The 18,773-nt window shown below is 36.8% G+C and overlaps 1 protein-coding gene across 22 annotated transcripts in view; it reads left to right on the top strand.

Moving 5' to 3' along the window:
- The window catches only part of NRXN3 (neurexin 3), a 970,824-nt gene that overhangs the window by 846,233 nt on the left and 105,818 nt on the right, over positions 1-18,773 (top strand). For 11 of the 22 annotated variants that reach the window (XM_074542536.1, XM_074542544.1, XM_074542534.1 and 8 more), the window contains 3 exons: positions 9,232-9,321; positions 14,217-14,273; positions 15,575-15,882. In XM_074542536.1, coding sequence (XP_074398637.1) covers positions 9,232-9,321; positions 14,217-14,273; positions 15,575-15,882 — 455 coding nt within the window. The remainder of the gene's footprint in view (positions 1-9,231; positions 9,322-14,216; positions 14,274-15,574; positions 15,883-18,773) is intronic. The other 11 variants (XM_074542547.1, XM_074542541.1, XM_074542540.1 and 8 more) reach the window with 2 other exon arrangements.

The raw sequence follows: 18,773 nt of genomic DNA, 5'->3' as shown, positions 1-18,773 counted from the left end.
TGACAGAAGGGGTTTATGCATCCACATCAGCCTTTTCCCTGCTTGCTAAAGGCATTGGAAAGCATGAAGTCATTAAAATCCTATGCTACAATCTGAAGTGGAGCAACTGTGTGAAAGGATGGTCAGAAATGAAAGGGGCCAGTCATGGAACTAGGAGTCAGAAGTTCATTAATCCCAGCCTTGTGTTTAGAGATGCCTTTCTCTGTGATCTTGGGTAATGCTTTTACCACTCTGCTGCTTGGTTTTGCCCATCAGTAAACTGAGGATAAAGCTCCAATTTACCTTATCTTTGGTGACTTAAATAGAAAATATTCTACAATTCACTGAACATGGAAGTCTTTCTGGGTCAATGAATTTGCATCTTTGCTACTTACTGAGTACCTGGTGCTCTTGGTCATGGCACAGCTTTGTGAATAGCATCTGTCTTTGAGAAGACTCACTGGGTTGCTACAGAATCCTAGAATTCTCGTTTCCTTTTTCTAAATTGATGCAAACAGAAGAACTGATTTCATGATTTGTAGCAATTAGAAATGGGAAAGGCATGTTTTGTCTCATTTATTCCATTCTGTAATAAACTGATATCCCCCACTGCTTTTTCAAGGAAAATTTTAAATAATTCAAGAATTTCCCTGAGGATACTGTAGCACTGTCTAATATGCAATCTTGATAGGAAGTCCTTCTTAATAAATTTATTCTTTCATCAGTTTCTTACATGCTTTTAATTATTTCCTGGCACTCATTCTGGAGAACTTGCCACTTCCATAGAGTTTTTGCCATTTGGTTATTTGTAACTGGTTAGCTTTCCAGTCCTGATCAGTGACATTTGACCAAGGGCCTTAAAGGCATTACTCTCATTATTGTTACTGACTGAGCAGCTTCCCTACAGTAGCACTGTATTTATGGGAAAGGACTGCACATGCTCTCTCTATTTGTACATTTAACTCCCCATATTATCTCCCTAATAATATGTGCACAGGGAAATGAGATTCAGAAACATCTGAAGGTTTCTAATGGAGCCAATCCAGCTACCAGCACCAAGGCAGAGACTTCAGCTCTGCTGGAACTGAGCTGCTCTTATTTGCAGGGTTGTGGTAGTGAGCCATTGACCCTTCAAGAAGCAGGTGTAAAGCCACAAGTTTTCTTACCTCAGATCATGCACCCTCCAAAGGCAACTGAGCTGTTTTCAGTCTCACATTGCTCCTGGAAGCAAAATAGCTACACTCATGTAGCTCCAATGCTTCACCTCAAATATGTAAATTATATTAGTGTTTCTATGTCCTGACTTTGCCTAATGCACAAAACAGATAAACAACCTCTAGATAAATGAGAGTCAATAGAATTTAAAGTGTCAATAGAAATAAAATGCTTTTGGTATTTGATTATTGCTGCTTGTTCCCACTGGGCAACATAAATCACATCCTGACCTTTCACAAGGGAATCAAAGAAGTGGGATGTAGGGATAATAGCAGTGTATTTTATTCCAGTCTCTGATTTCTTCCTGCAAAATGATTTTTTTTTCCTTGCTTAAAATGGAAAGATCAATATGTAGTTTCAGTTTTTCTTTAATAGACACTTCAGCCTTGGCTGCCTGACACGGGGCTTAATTTGGGTCTGGTCAGTGAAAAAACACAGTAATTTACACATTCCTTACAAAACATTTCAAACATCTAGTAATGTAGGCACCCAAATTGTTTCAGATTTTTACAGAGGTTGAACTGGTAACTGCTTTCTCTGCATTGTACACTAGTTCAGTTTTCCAACATAGCTCAAATGAGAACTAAAGCAGACTGCTTTTGTTTCATGCCCATGGCCTCAAATTCTACTGGGCTGAAGTGATTCAGCATAATGTGCACATATAAAATGAGTCACATTTTTGACAATACTTCTTTTCTTCTGGATGCTTGAAAAGGTTTGATTAACCTTCTTCCACCTTTGCTAGTCTGAGTTTTCTTTCATTTTGCTCCTATTGTGGTTCTGTGTTAGATTATCAAAGGTAAGGCACTTATTTTCTCAGCCATCCAAAACAGAATTGAAAGACTAATCTAAGAGAGGTTGAAATGTTACTGATCTTGTCCTGGGGCAGAGCATTGAATTAGATGACTTCTTCAAGTCTTTCTTAGTCTTATTAGTGTCACTGTGGTCCACGTTAGCTATACCTCCTGCACAGACATTGAAACTCCTGTCTCTTGGTTTGCTTCTGAATTTCCCAATGATTTTGGCCTGAATGGTGCTTTACTTTTAATTAGAACCTCAAGTTTTTTAGGTCAAAATAGATCAGAAAAAATAGGGAGTGGTGGCGTTGTAAAGATTTTGGTCAAGGAACTAGAGACTTAGAAACATCTCCAGCTGCCTGAATAATTTTTACTGTTGGAGTCTTGCTTGCTAATTTTTTCTCATATTTTTAGTACCTACATTACCAAGACCTTGTTGTTCTGTTATCATGAGGGCAGTGAGCTGAGGAGGGTTGCAGTGTGAAGGTCAGCTTTTAACTCCAGTCCATAGTGAGATGAACAGAATAAAAGGTGTTGCTCCCAGCAAACATTGTGATCAGAGGAAATTGAAGATAAAGTCAAGGGCATCCAGGACTAAGGGGAAAATGAGGACAAGAAATAAAATGAGAATTCAGTAGCAAAAGATGCAACTTTATTGAACAGTGAAGGCAGGGGAAGAATATAATATCCAAGAACTGAAGCAAAGCTAAACAATGTTAAGACTTGTCTATTTTTCAATTCACTAAAATGAAATGAAATCCCAGATTGTAATTAATTTTCTATAGCTCTCCTTTTATACAAGGCAAAACTGAAGGTTTACAAGAATTTTTAGAGGGACAGCTTGTGATAGTTAGAAAGATTCCAGATCATCTGCCTTGTAATTATTTTGTTTAGCATGGCCATCCTGTCTCGTTTTTTTGTATAAGCCACATCTGTGGTTTCAGGTTTGGACATTTTTCAAGTGTTTTCTAAAGCCACTGTAAGTAGAGATTTTTTGCATGTTTGGATTTTAGTGCAACCATTCTCTATGTTATATAACATAAACCACAATATGGTCTTACAGTAAAACAACAAAATAAACATCTATACATAAACAGACCTGATGCTAAAACTTGATTGTAAGTGTTGTTATTCCTTTTTGATGTATGGAGGAAGGTCTAGTCTTAAAAATAGATCCCAATCCTTTACTAATAGACTTGTGTCACTTATCTAATTGCATACAAGCTATGAACAAATAGTGGTTGTACTTCGTAGTATTTAAAACAAAATATGTACTTAAGGAAATGTGAAAATTGAGCAATTCAATAACTTGTAGGTTTTCAAGTGCAGCTGCCTGAAAATAGAAGTGGTAAAAGAGGTTCAGTCTGTGCCAATCACAAGCACACTTGGGAAACTTTTGTTCCCTTTATCAGAGGGGAAATGGCAACTTCTCCATGACGCATGCAAGTCTCATTTTCCAGGGCAAAGAGCATCAGCCCTAGGAGAGTTTTGGAGTTGAATTGAACTGGATTAATTTGTGTTAGTAGAGCATTTACCCATCAAATGTACACTTTTCATGCTGTAGCAGACTGCTTCTCTCCCACGATGATGTCAATTAAGTGTGTGTAAATCTTAGTGATATTATGGGCATCCATAAAAAGTCAAAGAGAGCTGGCATTACAGGCTGCTGGGTGAACTGAGCTGTCAAACACTAGGTGTTAACAAGCCCTTTTCCTACTGATATTCCATCTACAATATGGGGAAAATGGTGGAAACATTTTAAAGCTTCAACACTGATCTCAAGATGTTTCTTTAAATCCTTAGTATCACTGTAGCATCTTTCACTTAATAACTGCTCATTAGATAAAATGTCTCATTCTTTTTAGAGACTTAGAAGCAATGAAGAAAATTCTGCTCCATAGAACAGCCTGTGACAGTAATTTAGATCAGATGAGTGTTTTCTTGTGGTATTCTTTTCAGCATCTTCACAGATTTGACAACACATCAGGATGGATTAATGTTCCACCTAAAAGCAAGTACTTTCTTTCTGCCTGGTGCAATTTGCTGGAACCTTTCTGGTTTTCTCTTTCACACCTAAGAGGCCATTATGATTGGTCTAGGCCAAGAAGCCAGATTTTTCAGAGTTTCAATTGTTCTTCTACTTTCTTTGGCTTAAGATTCCATTTTGGTTTAGAAATAAGCTTAATGCAATAAAGCTTGCTTGTTTTCTTAAAGGAACCGTCAGCACAAAAGAATAACATCTTCCAGCACTGAAGCCTTTTGGAAGAAAATTCTGCTTTGCCCATGAGCAGATTTAAACTGTGTCCCTTGGACTCTTGCACCACATAAAAAGTATTTCCTGTGGGAACTGCCAGGAGTGATTGGCACAAGCAAATTATTTTGGGGTTCTCCCCCCTCATTTTAGTTTGTCTAAATTGAAGATTATCAAAAGCTGAAGTTCAAAGTGAATCTGATCTATTTATCAATATAGTCTGTAGAGCAGGGATACCAAGGGCTTCAGAAAAAAAGACACAATGCCAGCAACCAATCATATTTGACCAGTAGGCCCTTATTTTTATGACTAGATTCCACATTTCCTTTGGAAAAAGAGGGACAATCCAAGAAAACCCAAAAAAACATAGAGCACTTCTACCATGTTCCTTTCCAAAGTACTTAGTCCTTAGCAATGGTATTTGAAATATTTAGAATATTCAGGTTAACCAAGATTCAAGAATCTAGAAGATTTCAAGATGTTACTCTTAAAATCCTTGAGGTCATAAAAGTCTGATTGCTTATCAGTTTGTTGAAAAAAAGTCCTAAATGGGACAAAAGACTTCTTTTAATCCTAGTCTTCACAGTTGGCTTTAGAATTTTTGCATGAAAAAAGGAATAAAAATAGGCAAAATAATGTGTTTGTGAGGCACAGTTCTTTAGAAGAGGCTAAGTTTGTTAAGCAGATCTAAGGCATATTGGTATACAGGAATTTATTATGTGGTTGAAGGAAAAAAGAGGAAACTTATTTAAAATGAGCCTTTCCTATTGGTACTTGAATCATTTAAGCAGCTAGAATCTATGGGAGGAAAATATTTAGTAAATCACAAGTGGCAAAACCAATCAACACAATTTTACTATAAAAAAGCTATATCCTGCGACCTTTGAGACCCACATTGATTCTGAACGCAGAAGAATTATGTGATTAGGAGTATTTTCTGAAAATTTAAACCACTCTATCCTGTGTATTCTATTCTGAAAAACAGCCTGGAATCAAATCTGGACTCAAAAAGAAAAAAAAGACAGAATCTATATTAGCTACGTGAAAAGGTTGTTTGAATGTTTGTATCATTCAACTATAGAAAGAAATTGCATTGAGGTCACAAAAGGATTGTTAAAATTTATGTGTATGAAGATGGATGAGAAACACCTTTAATCACATCATGCCTCAGCTGTTAGAGGTTCAATAAGCTTTCTTCATGCCGAACTTATGTTACTTCGTGTTGCAAACCATGATATTTCCTTTTTGAGCTCTCATATCAAATGTTGTGTTTATTTTTTAAAGCACAACTCCAAGTCGGTATTAATTTAATAATTGTGTGGCTCTATTGGTTATATTTAATGGCTATTCTAAGTACTTAACAATGAAAAGGTTGTTCTTTAGCTCACTGTTGTAATTGGGTATATGAGTAAACACATTCTCATGCACATGTTTTTAAAAATCAGTCTTACTTATGTCTGAAATAAAATTTAAAAACAAACCAAAATATAATAGATCAGATACTAATGTTGCAATATAAACCTACTTGAATTTTCTAATGCCCTTCAATTTTTCATCACTTTTAAAGGTATGATTTTTATATGTATTTTAATCTCGCTGAATATATCTGCATAATAATAACATAATAAAATTAAATTAAACCTGATTTAAAAAAAAAAAAGTTTTTAAAGATGTGGTGGGGAATAGTTGTCCTTTCTGGCTTTCTTGAAGGTCTAGAGCTATAAGAAACCCATTTTTCATCATCATGTCTTTTTTGATTGTCCCACTTCCTTTTTTTACCTCAGTCTTGTTGGCCTGTTCTTGACAGACTCTATTTCTGAGGAGTTTCAATTCACCACATTTTTTTCTTTTCTACAGTCAGCCTTTCACATAGAGGAAGAAGCAGTCCATGCCAGCCCCTGGCTGACTCTAGTGTTCCTCTGAACTGTCTTCATTCTGAAAAAGATCTTATTTCCAGCAGTAAAAGGTTACTTATGTGCATGCTGATATGGATGAAGACAGTGGAGCTTCTTGCTGCTTGCAAATAGTGTTAGAAAATTTCTTTGGGGCTATAGAAAACGTGCCTGCCCATCAACGTTTTATTATCAATGCACTTATGTAACCAGTCCTAGCTCAAAAATGTACTCTATGAAGTGGGGAATAACCCCTATTTCTATCAAAACTGTGTCTGTCACTATCACATGCAAAATAGGTGCAGTAGCAACCTCTTTGTAAGTCTTCAAGTTTGAGTTGAGGGAGAAATTAAGGTCTTTAAGTGCCATTGAAATGTCTTCTGAGAATTTTCATGACCTAGTACTCTTTCCCTGTACACAAAAAAAGGAAAAAAAAATAGGCACACTGCAACTAAACAAAAAAAATCCTAAAGGAGATGCAGAATGTTTTATGATTGCATTTATGAGATTGATCTGCTTTGGTGGGCATGGATGAGCGTGTTGAGAAAAGGCCTAAGCTGAATATCTTGCTAACTGATCTTAAAAAAAATTGGTTTCATAGTGAGCTTGACTTAATTTTTTTTTTCTGTTCTCCACAAACCAATGGGTCTGCTTCCCTGTCCTGTAAGCTGCCCCTAGGCTTAAATGAATGGCAGAATTTGCAGGAAAAGAAACTGTGATTTCAGTTTCTTATTAATAAACATCAAATATCATTGTTTTGTTAATGTTACTGTCTCTTTAGCTTTAGGTAGAGTTTTTTTCTTTTTTTTGGTTTTTTTTTGTTTGTTTGTTTTTGTTGTTTATATTAACTCAGCTCTTCTTTATCAGTTTTTTATGGGTTCCTGGATTGAACATGGTTCATATTTTCTGTTTAGGAATATGTATTCATAGAAATATAGAATTGACTTTTGGTGGTGATGATATCAATTATGAGAGCTGGGAATGTACTTAAATGTAACTTCATTTCTGTGAGTGACTCCAAGTCACCACAGTACATTATTAAATATGACTTGGCAGATGACTCAGAGAGTATTTTCAATTTTATCTTTTCCTTTTAGTTTACCTGAATATCCAAGTGTATATGGCAGGCATCTGAGGTGCAACAGAGAAAGTGGAGCAATAATGTGTGTCAGATGGTGCTTAATTAGATATTTCTGCAATGGGGAATAGGAGTTTCCCACAATTAATATATAATATGGAAAGTAAAAAGTCATCTGACTTTTCAGGAAGGTAGTAAGCAACTGGGCCAGTAAAGTTGTTCTTAAATGCTTTTGCTTCTTTTTTACCATGTACCCCAAATGAGCAGCAAGGCTCCTAAATGTCCCTCGCTATAGTTGGAGATACTAACCCAAATGCAAATTTCTGCTTTCCTTACAGCTCAGCTTACAGTAATATAGATGATGATTTTTACAAATATTCCTTAAGATTAGGTCATATGAATCCTTGTGGGACTATATCTGGCATGTTGCTCTCGTGCTTCTCACGTGCGGCAGAAGGTCAGGAGTCCCAAGGTGCTGCTGGAGAGCCCAGCTGTGGTCAGCAGGTCCCTCACACTCACTGGCAGCATTTCTGAGCAACAGCTATGCAGTGAGGGTGATCAAACACATGAGATTCACTGCATATTCCCTGCAGTATGACCGTGTCTGCTCTTGACTGGCTGGACTTCCATGATTTAGCTTTTAATTACGCTTTTTTTCATTGATATCTCTTTATATTGAAAAAAGATTACAGCATCTGTTTCAGAAAGTCAAATAAATGTGAAGCCCCATTAGGATATTTATATGTGTGACTCTAAAGGCAATACTGCAAATTGTGCAGAGCAGTTACTGACTTTGACCACCATTTATTCAAAACACATACTGGAGCACAACTGATTTACTGAACTTCTGCTTATGGTCGCATTACTTCACTAAGTTGTGGGCTTAATCCTTTTTCTACAATTTTATAATGTTGCATGTAAAAAAAGGACACCTCTTATGCCTGTCTGAAGAGTTTTTGTAAAAATAATACTTGAGGCAAAAATTAGAATTAATCAGAAAATTACTCTAGCTGAAGAAGATAAAAAAGCAGAATGATGGCACTTGTTCACTGTCTTTCCTAGCACCATCAAACTGAGCTGCTCCTTTCTACTAGAGGTTCTATCTGACCTGTGCAATTTTCCAGTAGCTAGGGAATTTGGACAGAGGCTTTGTGTGAATCCTGTGCCTCTCTGTGCTGTGCAAGTAATAGGAGCTTTCCACCAAAGCACACTTTAATGGATGAGTCTGTTATCCATCAACATGGAACAGTGGAACTGTAATTTCCGGAATTTACATTTTGGCCAATTATTTCTGCTTTTATTTAAATTAGTTTTTAAGCATTTGTTTTATTCTGGCAACAGGCCCAAGTCTTTGGTAACTGAACAGAGGAGTTTTCACGTATCCTTAATTAACAGTTCTTCTCTTTTCAAATTTTACTTCTCTTTTTTTCTGTTTATCTTTCCTTTCTTAGGTGTTTGGATTTTTTTTTTAAACTAATTCTATTAGATACTTTGGCTTCGATTTCTTATATTTTCTTCCTTTCCTTTTTCTCCTGTTTACTGGGTTTCTAGTCCTAACGCGTCTTTTACCAGTGCAAGAAGGTTTTTCAAATTTCTACTGTGTGTTTACGTGACTGACATATTGTGCCATGTCCATATGCAGTCAGATCCAGAGTGTGATCAGAATGTTTTAACTCATGGCACTGAGTTCACGCAAGGTCTCACATTGCAGACAAATTGCACATGCCTTCTAACCAATTTGGATAAACAAATACTCTGAGGAGAATCTGAGAATTTTTTTTTTGTAGGCTTTAATTTCTTTGACCTTCCAGAATCTCAGGCAATTGGGTGTATAACTATTCTCCACTCTACTAAAGATAAATCTCTCTCTTTTCAAATATATATATATATATGTACACACGTGTGCACTTATTTATCTATAGCTAAATAAGGTCATAAAAAAACCCAAAAAATCTAGGATGTTTTAACTATTTCATTGACTTTACAGATTGTTTTTAAGCTGTTTTTTAAACTTTAAAGGCAACACTGATAGTGAACGGTTCCAAATGGTAAAACAGAAAATCCCCTTCAAATATAACCGGCCTGTAGAGGAGTGGCTGCAGGAAAAAGGTAACAGTCATTAAAACTTTCATTTTAAACCCATTTGGTTCTAAACTCTCATTTTTAAAGCCTGCAAATAAATGTTTCTTAAATGATAATCGCCTGCTGCATAAATGAGTGTTTTAATTTTCATTATAATTTGTGTCAGCTTCCACCTGCCATATGTTGATAAATCATGCTATAATACATTGCTATTAAAATGCAGTTAAAGGGACGAAATTCTAAACTTGCTGTAATAGCAATGACAAACAAGCAAAAATTCAGGAGATGATTTCTGAAAAAAAAAAAGCCAAATGAAGAAGAGTGAAGAGCAACAACATGTATTATGGCAATTTAACCACTGCATGATTTTCCTATTTTAATTTGGGCTTGAGCTACATTTATATCTTTTTTATTGAAGTTTTCTTAAAAGATTTTCAAATCTACTTGTAAACCACTTCCTTTAAGTTGATTTTTCTCATGAGTCTGATTAGCCACTATGGCTGTTTATTTCCTAGTTGTATTAATATAATTAAATGATTTTTAAAAAAATGTTGTAAAGAAAACATTTTTTAACATTTTCATTTAAATTACAGGCAGGGAGACAGAGAAAATTATTGTTCTGTTGCTTTTATGCTATGTCTGGAGTACAGGTTGAAGAGTCAAATGATATTTGTCTAAAATACGTCTCAAATTCTTAGTCTAAGGCAGTGCCACTTAATTTTGTGGGTTTGCCTGGAGTAATTGGCCTCAGTTCAACAAAAAAACTTGTTAACATGAATAAGTCCAGATGGCTTGAGTGAAAGTTCTGCATACAGTCCATGACCTTTTGAAATGGGACTTGTGTCAGAACAGCAATTTTTTTTTTCTTGCAAGGAATTTGGAGACATAAAAATAAAATATCTTGGATGTAGAACCCATTTTAAAGCCTGCTGAAGCTAACAGAATAACTTGCTGATTTCAGTAGGGCATGAACTAGGCTCTTGGTAATACAGTGGAGTTAAAGTGAGGAAGATTTTCTCCCTCTATTAGTAAATATGGTATTCAAAACCAAAAACCCTGTGACTGACTCCTTGCCTTGAAATCTAGACAAAGCAGAACACAATCTTCTCTTGCTTCCATTTATGAAAGTACAGCTAATAAAAGAGGGTGACCTTTGAACTCAGGTTTTGCATTTTCTGTGCTAGTTTAGACTATGGTTGTTAATACATTTTCCAGGAAGGAAAACCAATCTCTTGTCGGACTGGAAAAATATAATTTATGTTCTGTTTCAAATTTCTAACCTCAGCTGAATTAACAAATTGATTTATCCAGTATGAATTAAGGTCAGGAAGGATATGGCTAAATCCAGTCAAAATATTTTCATATGAAGGGCCTGATCCTGCAAAGTGTTGTGTGCACTCAGTTCCTATTAACTCCTATTAACGAGAGCTGGCAGTGTTGCTCACTTTTCAGGTTTGGTCTACAAAGGTGTAATGTTTAAAACTAAAGCTAAGGTATTAATAAAAAAAAGGCAAAAATATTTGTGTAACCAAAACAGAATTGGTTTTTTTTTATCACCAGTATGTCATACACAGTTAATTCAGCTAAATTGTGAATAAATTTGAAGATAACAATAAACAGAAAATGCTATTGAGTCTCAGTGGGTTGCCCTATTAATTTACAAGATCAAACTAAAATAGATAAATAAAGTTTAACACTAAAAAGAGAATAATTTTGGTAAGTCTGAATTGCTAAAGTCCCTTTAACACTAAAGACAATGATTGCCTCAATTTTGTTAAAACAGATGCATGTCTAATTCCTTGATGCAATTCATGTGCTTGAGAAACCCATCTTTTTTTTTTTTTTTTTCTTTTGGTTTGGTTGTGGGTTTGTTGGTTTTTTGTTTTTTTCATTTTTGGTTTTCCACAAAATCTTTTACTTTATGTCACAGCTTCTGCAAGTTTGAGCTTAAGAGCATGCCAAGACACTTTCATTTGTAATCCATCCTGAAGTTTTGAACTGAAGTCTACCTTTTGTGGATATTGATGCTTTGTTAAAAGACAATCACACATGCACTAGAGTCTAAAAGAGACAGTATTTGAGTCTTCAGGCACTCTCAAAGCACTGGATGTGATCAGGCTAGAAGGATAGGGCTATGTTTTTACTAAAGTGTAGGGAAATTCAGTCTTTCCATTATGTATCAGGGAATGAAATTGTGCAGGGTAGCATCTGAGACAATGTAACTTGGTTGTTTCATTCCAAAATAGACATTTTCAGCAATACAGGTACCACTCAAATTAAAAAAATATAAGAATGAGTAATTTATATAGCTGTTCACCAGCCTGCTCATCTGTCTGGTCATCCATCTAACAATTAATGTAACATGGAAACCTTCTGTCAGAGGACTTTACAAAGATGGTGAGTGAAAGGGTAGCTTCAAAATGGAGCAAGACAAACTGATGGATGGAGGAATAGATTCATCAGAGAGTCAGCATATATAGAACAGCTGTCTTGCCCATGTCAGTTCTTGGCTTGGGCGAGGTAAGATGAAACACTTTTTGACTGACATTTTTCAATGCTGTAGATTTGGTCTTCCTTTGGTACTGCTATGTTATTCATGATAATGAAATAGTTCATTCTTGGAAAACAAATATAACACATTATCTTTCTGAAGTGGCATCTCTATTGGCTTTGAAGGGCTTTTAAATTCTATTAATTAGTTTAAGATAATTTTAAGAGCCCAGGTTTACAGTCTGGAATTGCATGAGTAATAAGCAAAATATTAAATGCTATTAATTTAATTGATATTATGTATGTGAATATAAAAAGAAGCGTTAGTCTTAAATTGTTCAACTTCAGAGTCATAAATCCAGCAGATTTCCTTAGCAGAATACTTGGTGTCTGCTAAAGCACAGATGCTACCTGTTCTGCAACTGGATGAGCTAATAAAGACCCAGAAGCATCTCATCAAAAGGATTGATCCCAGAAGTACTTAATTATTCAAATCTCTCTTACCTGTAAAGTCTCCTTGATGTAAGTGGCTGTACTTTTGAAGCAAGTACTATTAGTATGAATTAGGATTTGCAAAATCAGGCCCAAAATCTCTTCTAGTGCTACGACAAAGTTGCACTTTGGATTTCTTTGTGGTATTTTTAATTAGAATTCCATTTTCCAAATGAAGAAGACAATGAGAGAGCAAAGAAACAAGAGCCTGAACTATTCAGAATGCTTACAAAACACCTCATTATTTTTCTTTAGTATGACACTAATATAGCAGTAGGAAGAGTTCTCTGTGGAAAAAAAAGGACTGCAGAATTGAATTACAAACCTAGTAGAATTTACTAATATAAATAGTTCATCAATAAAATTCAGTGGCCAGATAAATTTTACTTGGGGGAAGTAAAAGGCTTCATCTAAATTCCATTCAAAGAATGATCAGAACAGACACATGGTGGCAGAATTCATATTCTCTCCAAAGATTTTTCTCATTCCATGTTCATTTCCCTGGTGTCTTTACCATGCACATGCACACCATCTTAGAGCAAAGAATGAGGAATTTCAAGTAGTAGGTGACTGCAACAAGTGATTGTTCTTTTAGCAAACACATTTTTAGTGTGGTTTCCAGCATTAACCGTATGGTGCAATGCATGAATCCTGATCTGGAAAACCATTTAACAGTGAAGACTCCAAAATACAAAATCAAATTTCTTTTTTTTTTTATTTTTGCTGGAAAAAAGTCACCTCCTTGGTGTACACTTTCTTTCAACATTAGAAGATGGAGATGAAGGCCCAGAATTGGAGACATGGTCTCTTTTTTATAAGCTTAATATACTTAGTCTTCCTTCTTGCAAATAATGCAAGAAATATGACAGACAGGTAAAGCTATGCTATGAGCTTAGGTTAGAATAGTTGATATCCTGAGCTGAGTCATAATCCTCCAGTAAAAGTGAGAGAACTCGACTCCTACTCTTGTTTGGGGAGCTCTCCTACCTGGAGAAGCCAAAAATTGTCCTTTATCACCTTCCACCTTCTTCCCTTTGGCAAAAGATGAAAAAAGATACTAAATGAATTCAAGGGAAGAAAGAAATGGAAAAGCAAATGGAAAACTGAACTGACCATTATCTTCCATCTGTTTTTAGGGATAATATCTCAAGATTAGTGAAATAAGTCCCTTTACTCCTAATTCCCTTCTTTACTCATCTTTATCTCTATCATGTGTGAGATGGGAAGAAGGGAACAGTTGCAAGTGACATGTCTGAGTTTTTGGGGGCAGGGACAATATGGACAGGACTATAGTGCTGGAGGGAGGGAACATATTTAGAGAAATTATGTAGTAAAGTTCTTACTACATATCCCTTAAAAAATCCAAAGCACAACATGGCAGAAAAGAAAAGCAAGATCTGAGGAGATGATATGGGACAGGAGTTTGACCTTCTACAGTGTACAGTGCCATTTCCTCTAATTCAGACAGGAGCTGGGCTGAGAGAGATTAATATCTTAACAGATGTTGTTACTGGGCCCTATTTTTGTCATAGACAAGAGTAAAGGCTCTGTTTACATTCTGAGGATGTGTGGCTTCAGTGCATGTTTATTGATGTTTAACAGACACATGTTGCCTCTGGCAAGTTTAAAACCTCCTGAGATGCAGAACATGGCATCAGGTGTTTCAACACTTTGCAGGGGAAGGATATCCCCCATTTTTATTTCTCATTTCTCATCAATGCACTTACTCCACCCTGTCCAACTCCTGATTTTCCATTTACAAATCTGAGAGTGAGGAGCACAGGGGATGTGCAGTCCTCCTCCACATGTCTGTGTGTTACACCTCTCCATATACTGTTGCTTAGTTAGCTAGGGCCCTCTTTGGGGACAGGAACTACTTTCAGATACATTTCTTCTCTTGTCCCCATTCTCTTCCCCATGGTCCATCCTGTTACCATAAGATGATGCTACACCGCATCACCACTTGGCTTCGAGACCTGCCACGACGACCAAAATTGGTGAGCTCCCCCATGTATTTTGATCTACTCTAACCACTGGCTGTGAAGGAATGAGCAGTGGATCATAGGTTCTGCTTTCCTACCTGGTTGCATTCTGTACTGGCTCATCAGCCTGGACTAGGCAGAAAGTGGCAAATGAAAACTGGGTAGTGGGATTGGGATCGGAAAACATATTTCAAACTTCATAAAAATGGAAAAGCGCAAGATATTTAAATGATGATTGACTTGAAGCTACATTGATAACCCTTCTGAGCAATGTCCAGTCTGGCTGTCTGCTAATTCAGCAGATTTCAGGTGGCATGCCCCTAATCTTTTGAGGAATAGTGAAATTATAGGTACTGCCTTTGCACTTCACGAAGCAATTTATTTCTTAACATGGTAAACCTGGTGCAGCCTGGGACACAAACAGTATTTATAGAGCAGTCCAGGCTGAATGTGATGTAAGTGTCCTGCAGAACTAGGTGAATTGGCAATTGTTACTAGATTTATTTTTAATAATTGGGTTTTTATTACATATGGTATTGGACCTCTTGTAACACTCAAGATGTGATCTCAACTAAACCACATAACCCTGCCTACATTTGAATTTCACTCTCTGTAGAGAGGAGTAAGCCATTCTTGGGCTTAACCATCTGAAGCACTGTTATCCTCACTATTTCAAAAGCTTTGCTTTTTCAGAGACATCAGAAATGTTTGTGTGTGTTCTTTCTTGGGTTTAGATTTTCAAGCCTTCATAACACAAAGTTTGCAGGTGAAAGATTATGACTGATCCTATCATAACACTCCTACTTAATTCTTATATTGTTTCCTTTTTACCTGATGTTTTACTGTTTTTGAGCCAACCCTTGAAACCTTGGCATTGTTAAAAGTGGCTTTATGAGTTATTCTACTGCTTTAACCAAAAAGTCCAAAAAGAGGTTTATTTATGGGCTAAAGCTTGACAGGTACTGCACTTTGAATTGATAGTACAAAAATAGCCACATGTTGAAGTCCTATTTGTAGTTTAAAATCCATCCAATCCTAAAAGAACAGGTTCAGATTTCTCAAGATCCTCCAGAGTTTTTACGTGTGAGTGGATGCTGAGGTATAAGGTTCAGTTTTTGGTATTCATACTTCCAGGCTAATCATCCTTATTAATGACTTTTAGGCACCACACTTCCATACTGTTTCTCTACAGTCATCATATACACTCCCAAGAATGAATCTATTCTCCTTTGTCCATCACTTCGGGCCAGGGCTCAATGTAGTATGCAAACTGGAGGAAATGTCTGTCAATAATGTTATTCACCCCCCTTCACTAGGACGACAGTTAACGATCTTCAACACCCAGGCGCAAATAGCCATAGGAGGGAAGGACAGAGGGCGTCTCTTCCAAGGCCAGCTCTCCGGGCTCTATTACAATGGCCTGAAAGTGCTCAACATGGCGGCAGAGAACAACCCCAACATTAAAATCAATGGAAGCGTCCGACTCGTTGGGGAAGTCCCTTCCATCTTGGGAACAACACCCACAACATCGGTGCCACCGGAAATGTCGACGACAGTCATGGAAACCACAACCACGATGGCGACCACTACCACCCGGAAAAATCGCTCCCCGCCCAGCATCCAGGTGAGTCTCTTAGTCCTCTCCATTTCCTTCAGATCTTAATTCGTCTTGCTGCTCATTTTTAAGTTCATAGGAGCTATCTTCTCTGAAAAATGCTCCATGAAACTCTTTGTTTTAAAAATGTTGTCCTCCTGTATTGGACACAGGACAAACAGCTGGCTGAATTGTTGTGGCACATACATGTAAGAATGGGAATGGATTTTGCTCCTGATCTCATGCAATCCAATTTGTGTGAGATTGTTACAATGTGAACAAGGTTTTAACTATGTTTCAAAAGTTCCATATGTGGGGAAATGTATTCTGAACAGAATTACACGGTTTAATGGGAGGTGGGTGTATGGTTATTTATTATTATGACAGGATGAACTGCTGCAATAGTGAAGTTCATAATGAGGAGAAAAGCAATGGAGCATTACTTCCATTTGAAGTCATTTTTTATTTCCCTTTTATAGCCTTCCTGCAGAGAATTTTGAAGGAATGCTATCAAGATCAGTTTCTTGCAAAATGTAGATGTTCCAACATAGAGTAGTTCCCATCTATTTGGTAAAAATCATTCCTAACTAAAAAATTAATTTCAGATTATCTGACTTAATTGTGCCAAAGTAGTTATTTCAACTCTTAAAATGCAGTGGTTTTGGAACCACTTTTGTGGCAGCCTGAACATGGTACTGATTAGAAATAAATGCCTTCAATTGGCTGTCCTTGTCTGTGCAAAGAATCATGTGACTAACCGATCTGAGCCGTGGATTATTTATTTCAGCAGTATGCTATCATGTTATTGTGTTACCAACTAGAATGAAATGTGTTTTGAAATCATTAGAAGAGATGGAGCTGCCAGAGTCTCTAGCTAAGGGTCTCTAAAATGAGTAAGGGACTGGAGCATTTCTTGTATGAGGAAAGGCTGAGAGCTGGGACTGCTCATTCTGGAAAAGAGAAGCCTCATGGTGGGGGATCTTAACTGTGTGTACAAATACCTGAAGGAAGAGTGTAAAGATGACAGTGGTGCCCAGTGACAGGACCAGAGACAATGGGCACAAACTGAAACACAGGTCTTTCCCTCTAATCATTGGGAAACATTTGTAACGTGAGGGTGACTGAGCATGGGTGCAGGTTGCCCCAAAAGATTGTGGAGAGTCCATGCTGTTAAAATTCAAAAGCCATCTGCACATAGTCCTGGACGGCTGACTCTGCATGATCCTACTTGACCAGAGGTTTGGACTAGGTGACCTCCAGAGGTCCCTTCCAACCACAGCAATTCTGTGAGGTATGTCTGGCTCCAGTGGAATTTACAGCTATTAGAGTAATTAATTCCAAGCTGAGGTTTAACAGTGCCTGCTTTCGTACTCTGTAAATCCAGGTGGCAACATGACTGGGATTAATTGAATTATTAGCCTTACACACCCAGTAGGTGATTTTATAAAATTATAGTTAAATGAGGGGAAATTACCCTATGTTTGGTCACTGTCTGTCATAAACTTTGTGAGAATTTCCTTCTCTGCAGTGACTAGTTTTAATTTTAGAAAAAATATTTGTACAGTTACATCTCCAGAGTGATAAAGTCTGTGGTTCTTATCCTGCCCTCTATAATTTTTAAAGGCAGCACAACTGTGTTTAGCTATACCAGTGGACAGAAAATGGCACTGGACCTTTATGGGCTGGGTCAAGCTGGAAATGATGCTGACTTGCCTGAAAAGGAACTCTTTCTGAAAGCTTCCTGCCTAACCTACGTGGCAGTTCACTCAGCCTAGAGAGACCACTGTGTGCTGAAAGAGCATCAAGAAGATTTAATAAAGTGTCAAAGTGCTTCTAAAAACATGGTTAGAGCAGCGATTTCCTGGATACACATGCACCACAACAAATGGCCTCATCTCAGCTGATATTAAAGCAATAACTCTTTGACACTTCATGCTACCCGCTGAAAGAAAAATAAAGGTCAATATGTACCTCCATTACAACTCTCTGCATTTCAATATTGGGCCATTTTATCGCTGTTGCAGCAGAGATAGCTTGACTTTCTTCCTTATTTTTGGTGGAATTTGATTCTGTCTGCTTAAGTTGCAGTATCTGTGTGGTGAAAGTGAGAAGAAATTGTCTTTTCCTCTTTGGGCAGTGTCTCCAGCCATGGTTTTTCAGATGCCTAATGGTTATTTTATCTTGCTTGTGTTCAACATCACCATCATCAAGCCTGCTTACAATTTGAGATCTAAGTGGTGGAAAAATCTAATAGAGCAAGTTTACTCTTTGAGAAACATAAAATATAGATACCTAGGGCTATGAGAGATACAAATACAGTTAGTTATACCTTGTTCCAGATTTTTTTTTTCTGCTCAGATATGAACAGTTATTCTTTGCTTTCAAGGCTGTTTAAAGTTTAGCCTCTTCTGATTCCGATCAGCACAATTCAGGCACTTTTTGTTCACTTCTTAGATTTGATCATAGGAATCTTTCTGCTCTCTGATACCATACAAAAGGCAATAGCAGGTTATTTTTCCAATCCCATTGAAACTTTTTTGTCATCATGATGCATGCCAAAAAGTAGTCAAAAAGTTAGGCCAATTATGGTCTAAGACAACTGTTTATCAAGTCAATCAATGTTGTCACATTTTTTTTGTTTTATTATCCATGTTTCTGTATCCATGTGTAGTATCTTGTTTTATGCTAAGATTGCAGACTCCTAGGGTTCAAAATGTATTTTTTATTCTGCACATGCACGTTACTTGGCGCAGAACAGTTCTGTCCAATTGTAAAAGTACCTGGCATGATACAAATTAAAGTGAAGCATCTAACGTGAAATAGCACAAATCATGATAAAGAATTATAGGAGTTAGGAGTATCTGTGCTACTTTTATTACTCATTTTCATATGTAAGTAACCTAAACTATTCCTTTTTGAAA

Source organism: Zonotrichia albicollis, chromosome 6 (genome assembly GCF_047830755.1).
Source record: "Zonotrichia albicollis isolate bZonAlb1 chromosome 6, bZonAlb1.hap1, whole genome shotgun sequence".
In the NCBI taxonomy this organism is placed as follows: domain Eukaryota; kingdom Metazoa; phylum Chordata; class Aves; order Passeriformes; family Passerellidae; genus Zonotrichia; species Zonotrichia albicollis.
The sequence above is the reverse complement of the archived record's forward strand: the minus strand, read 5'-3'. Positions and strand labels throughout refer to the sequence as shown.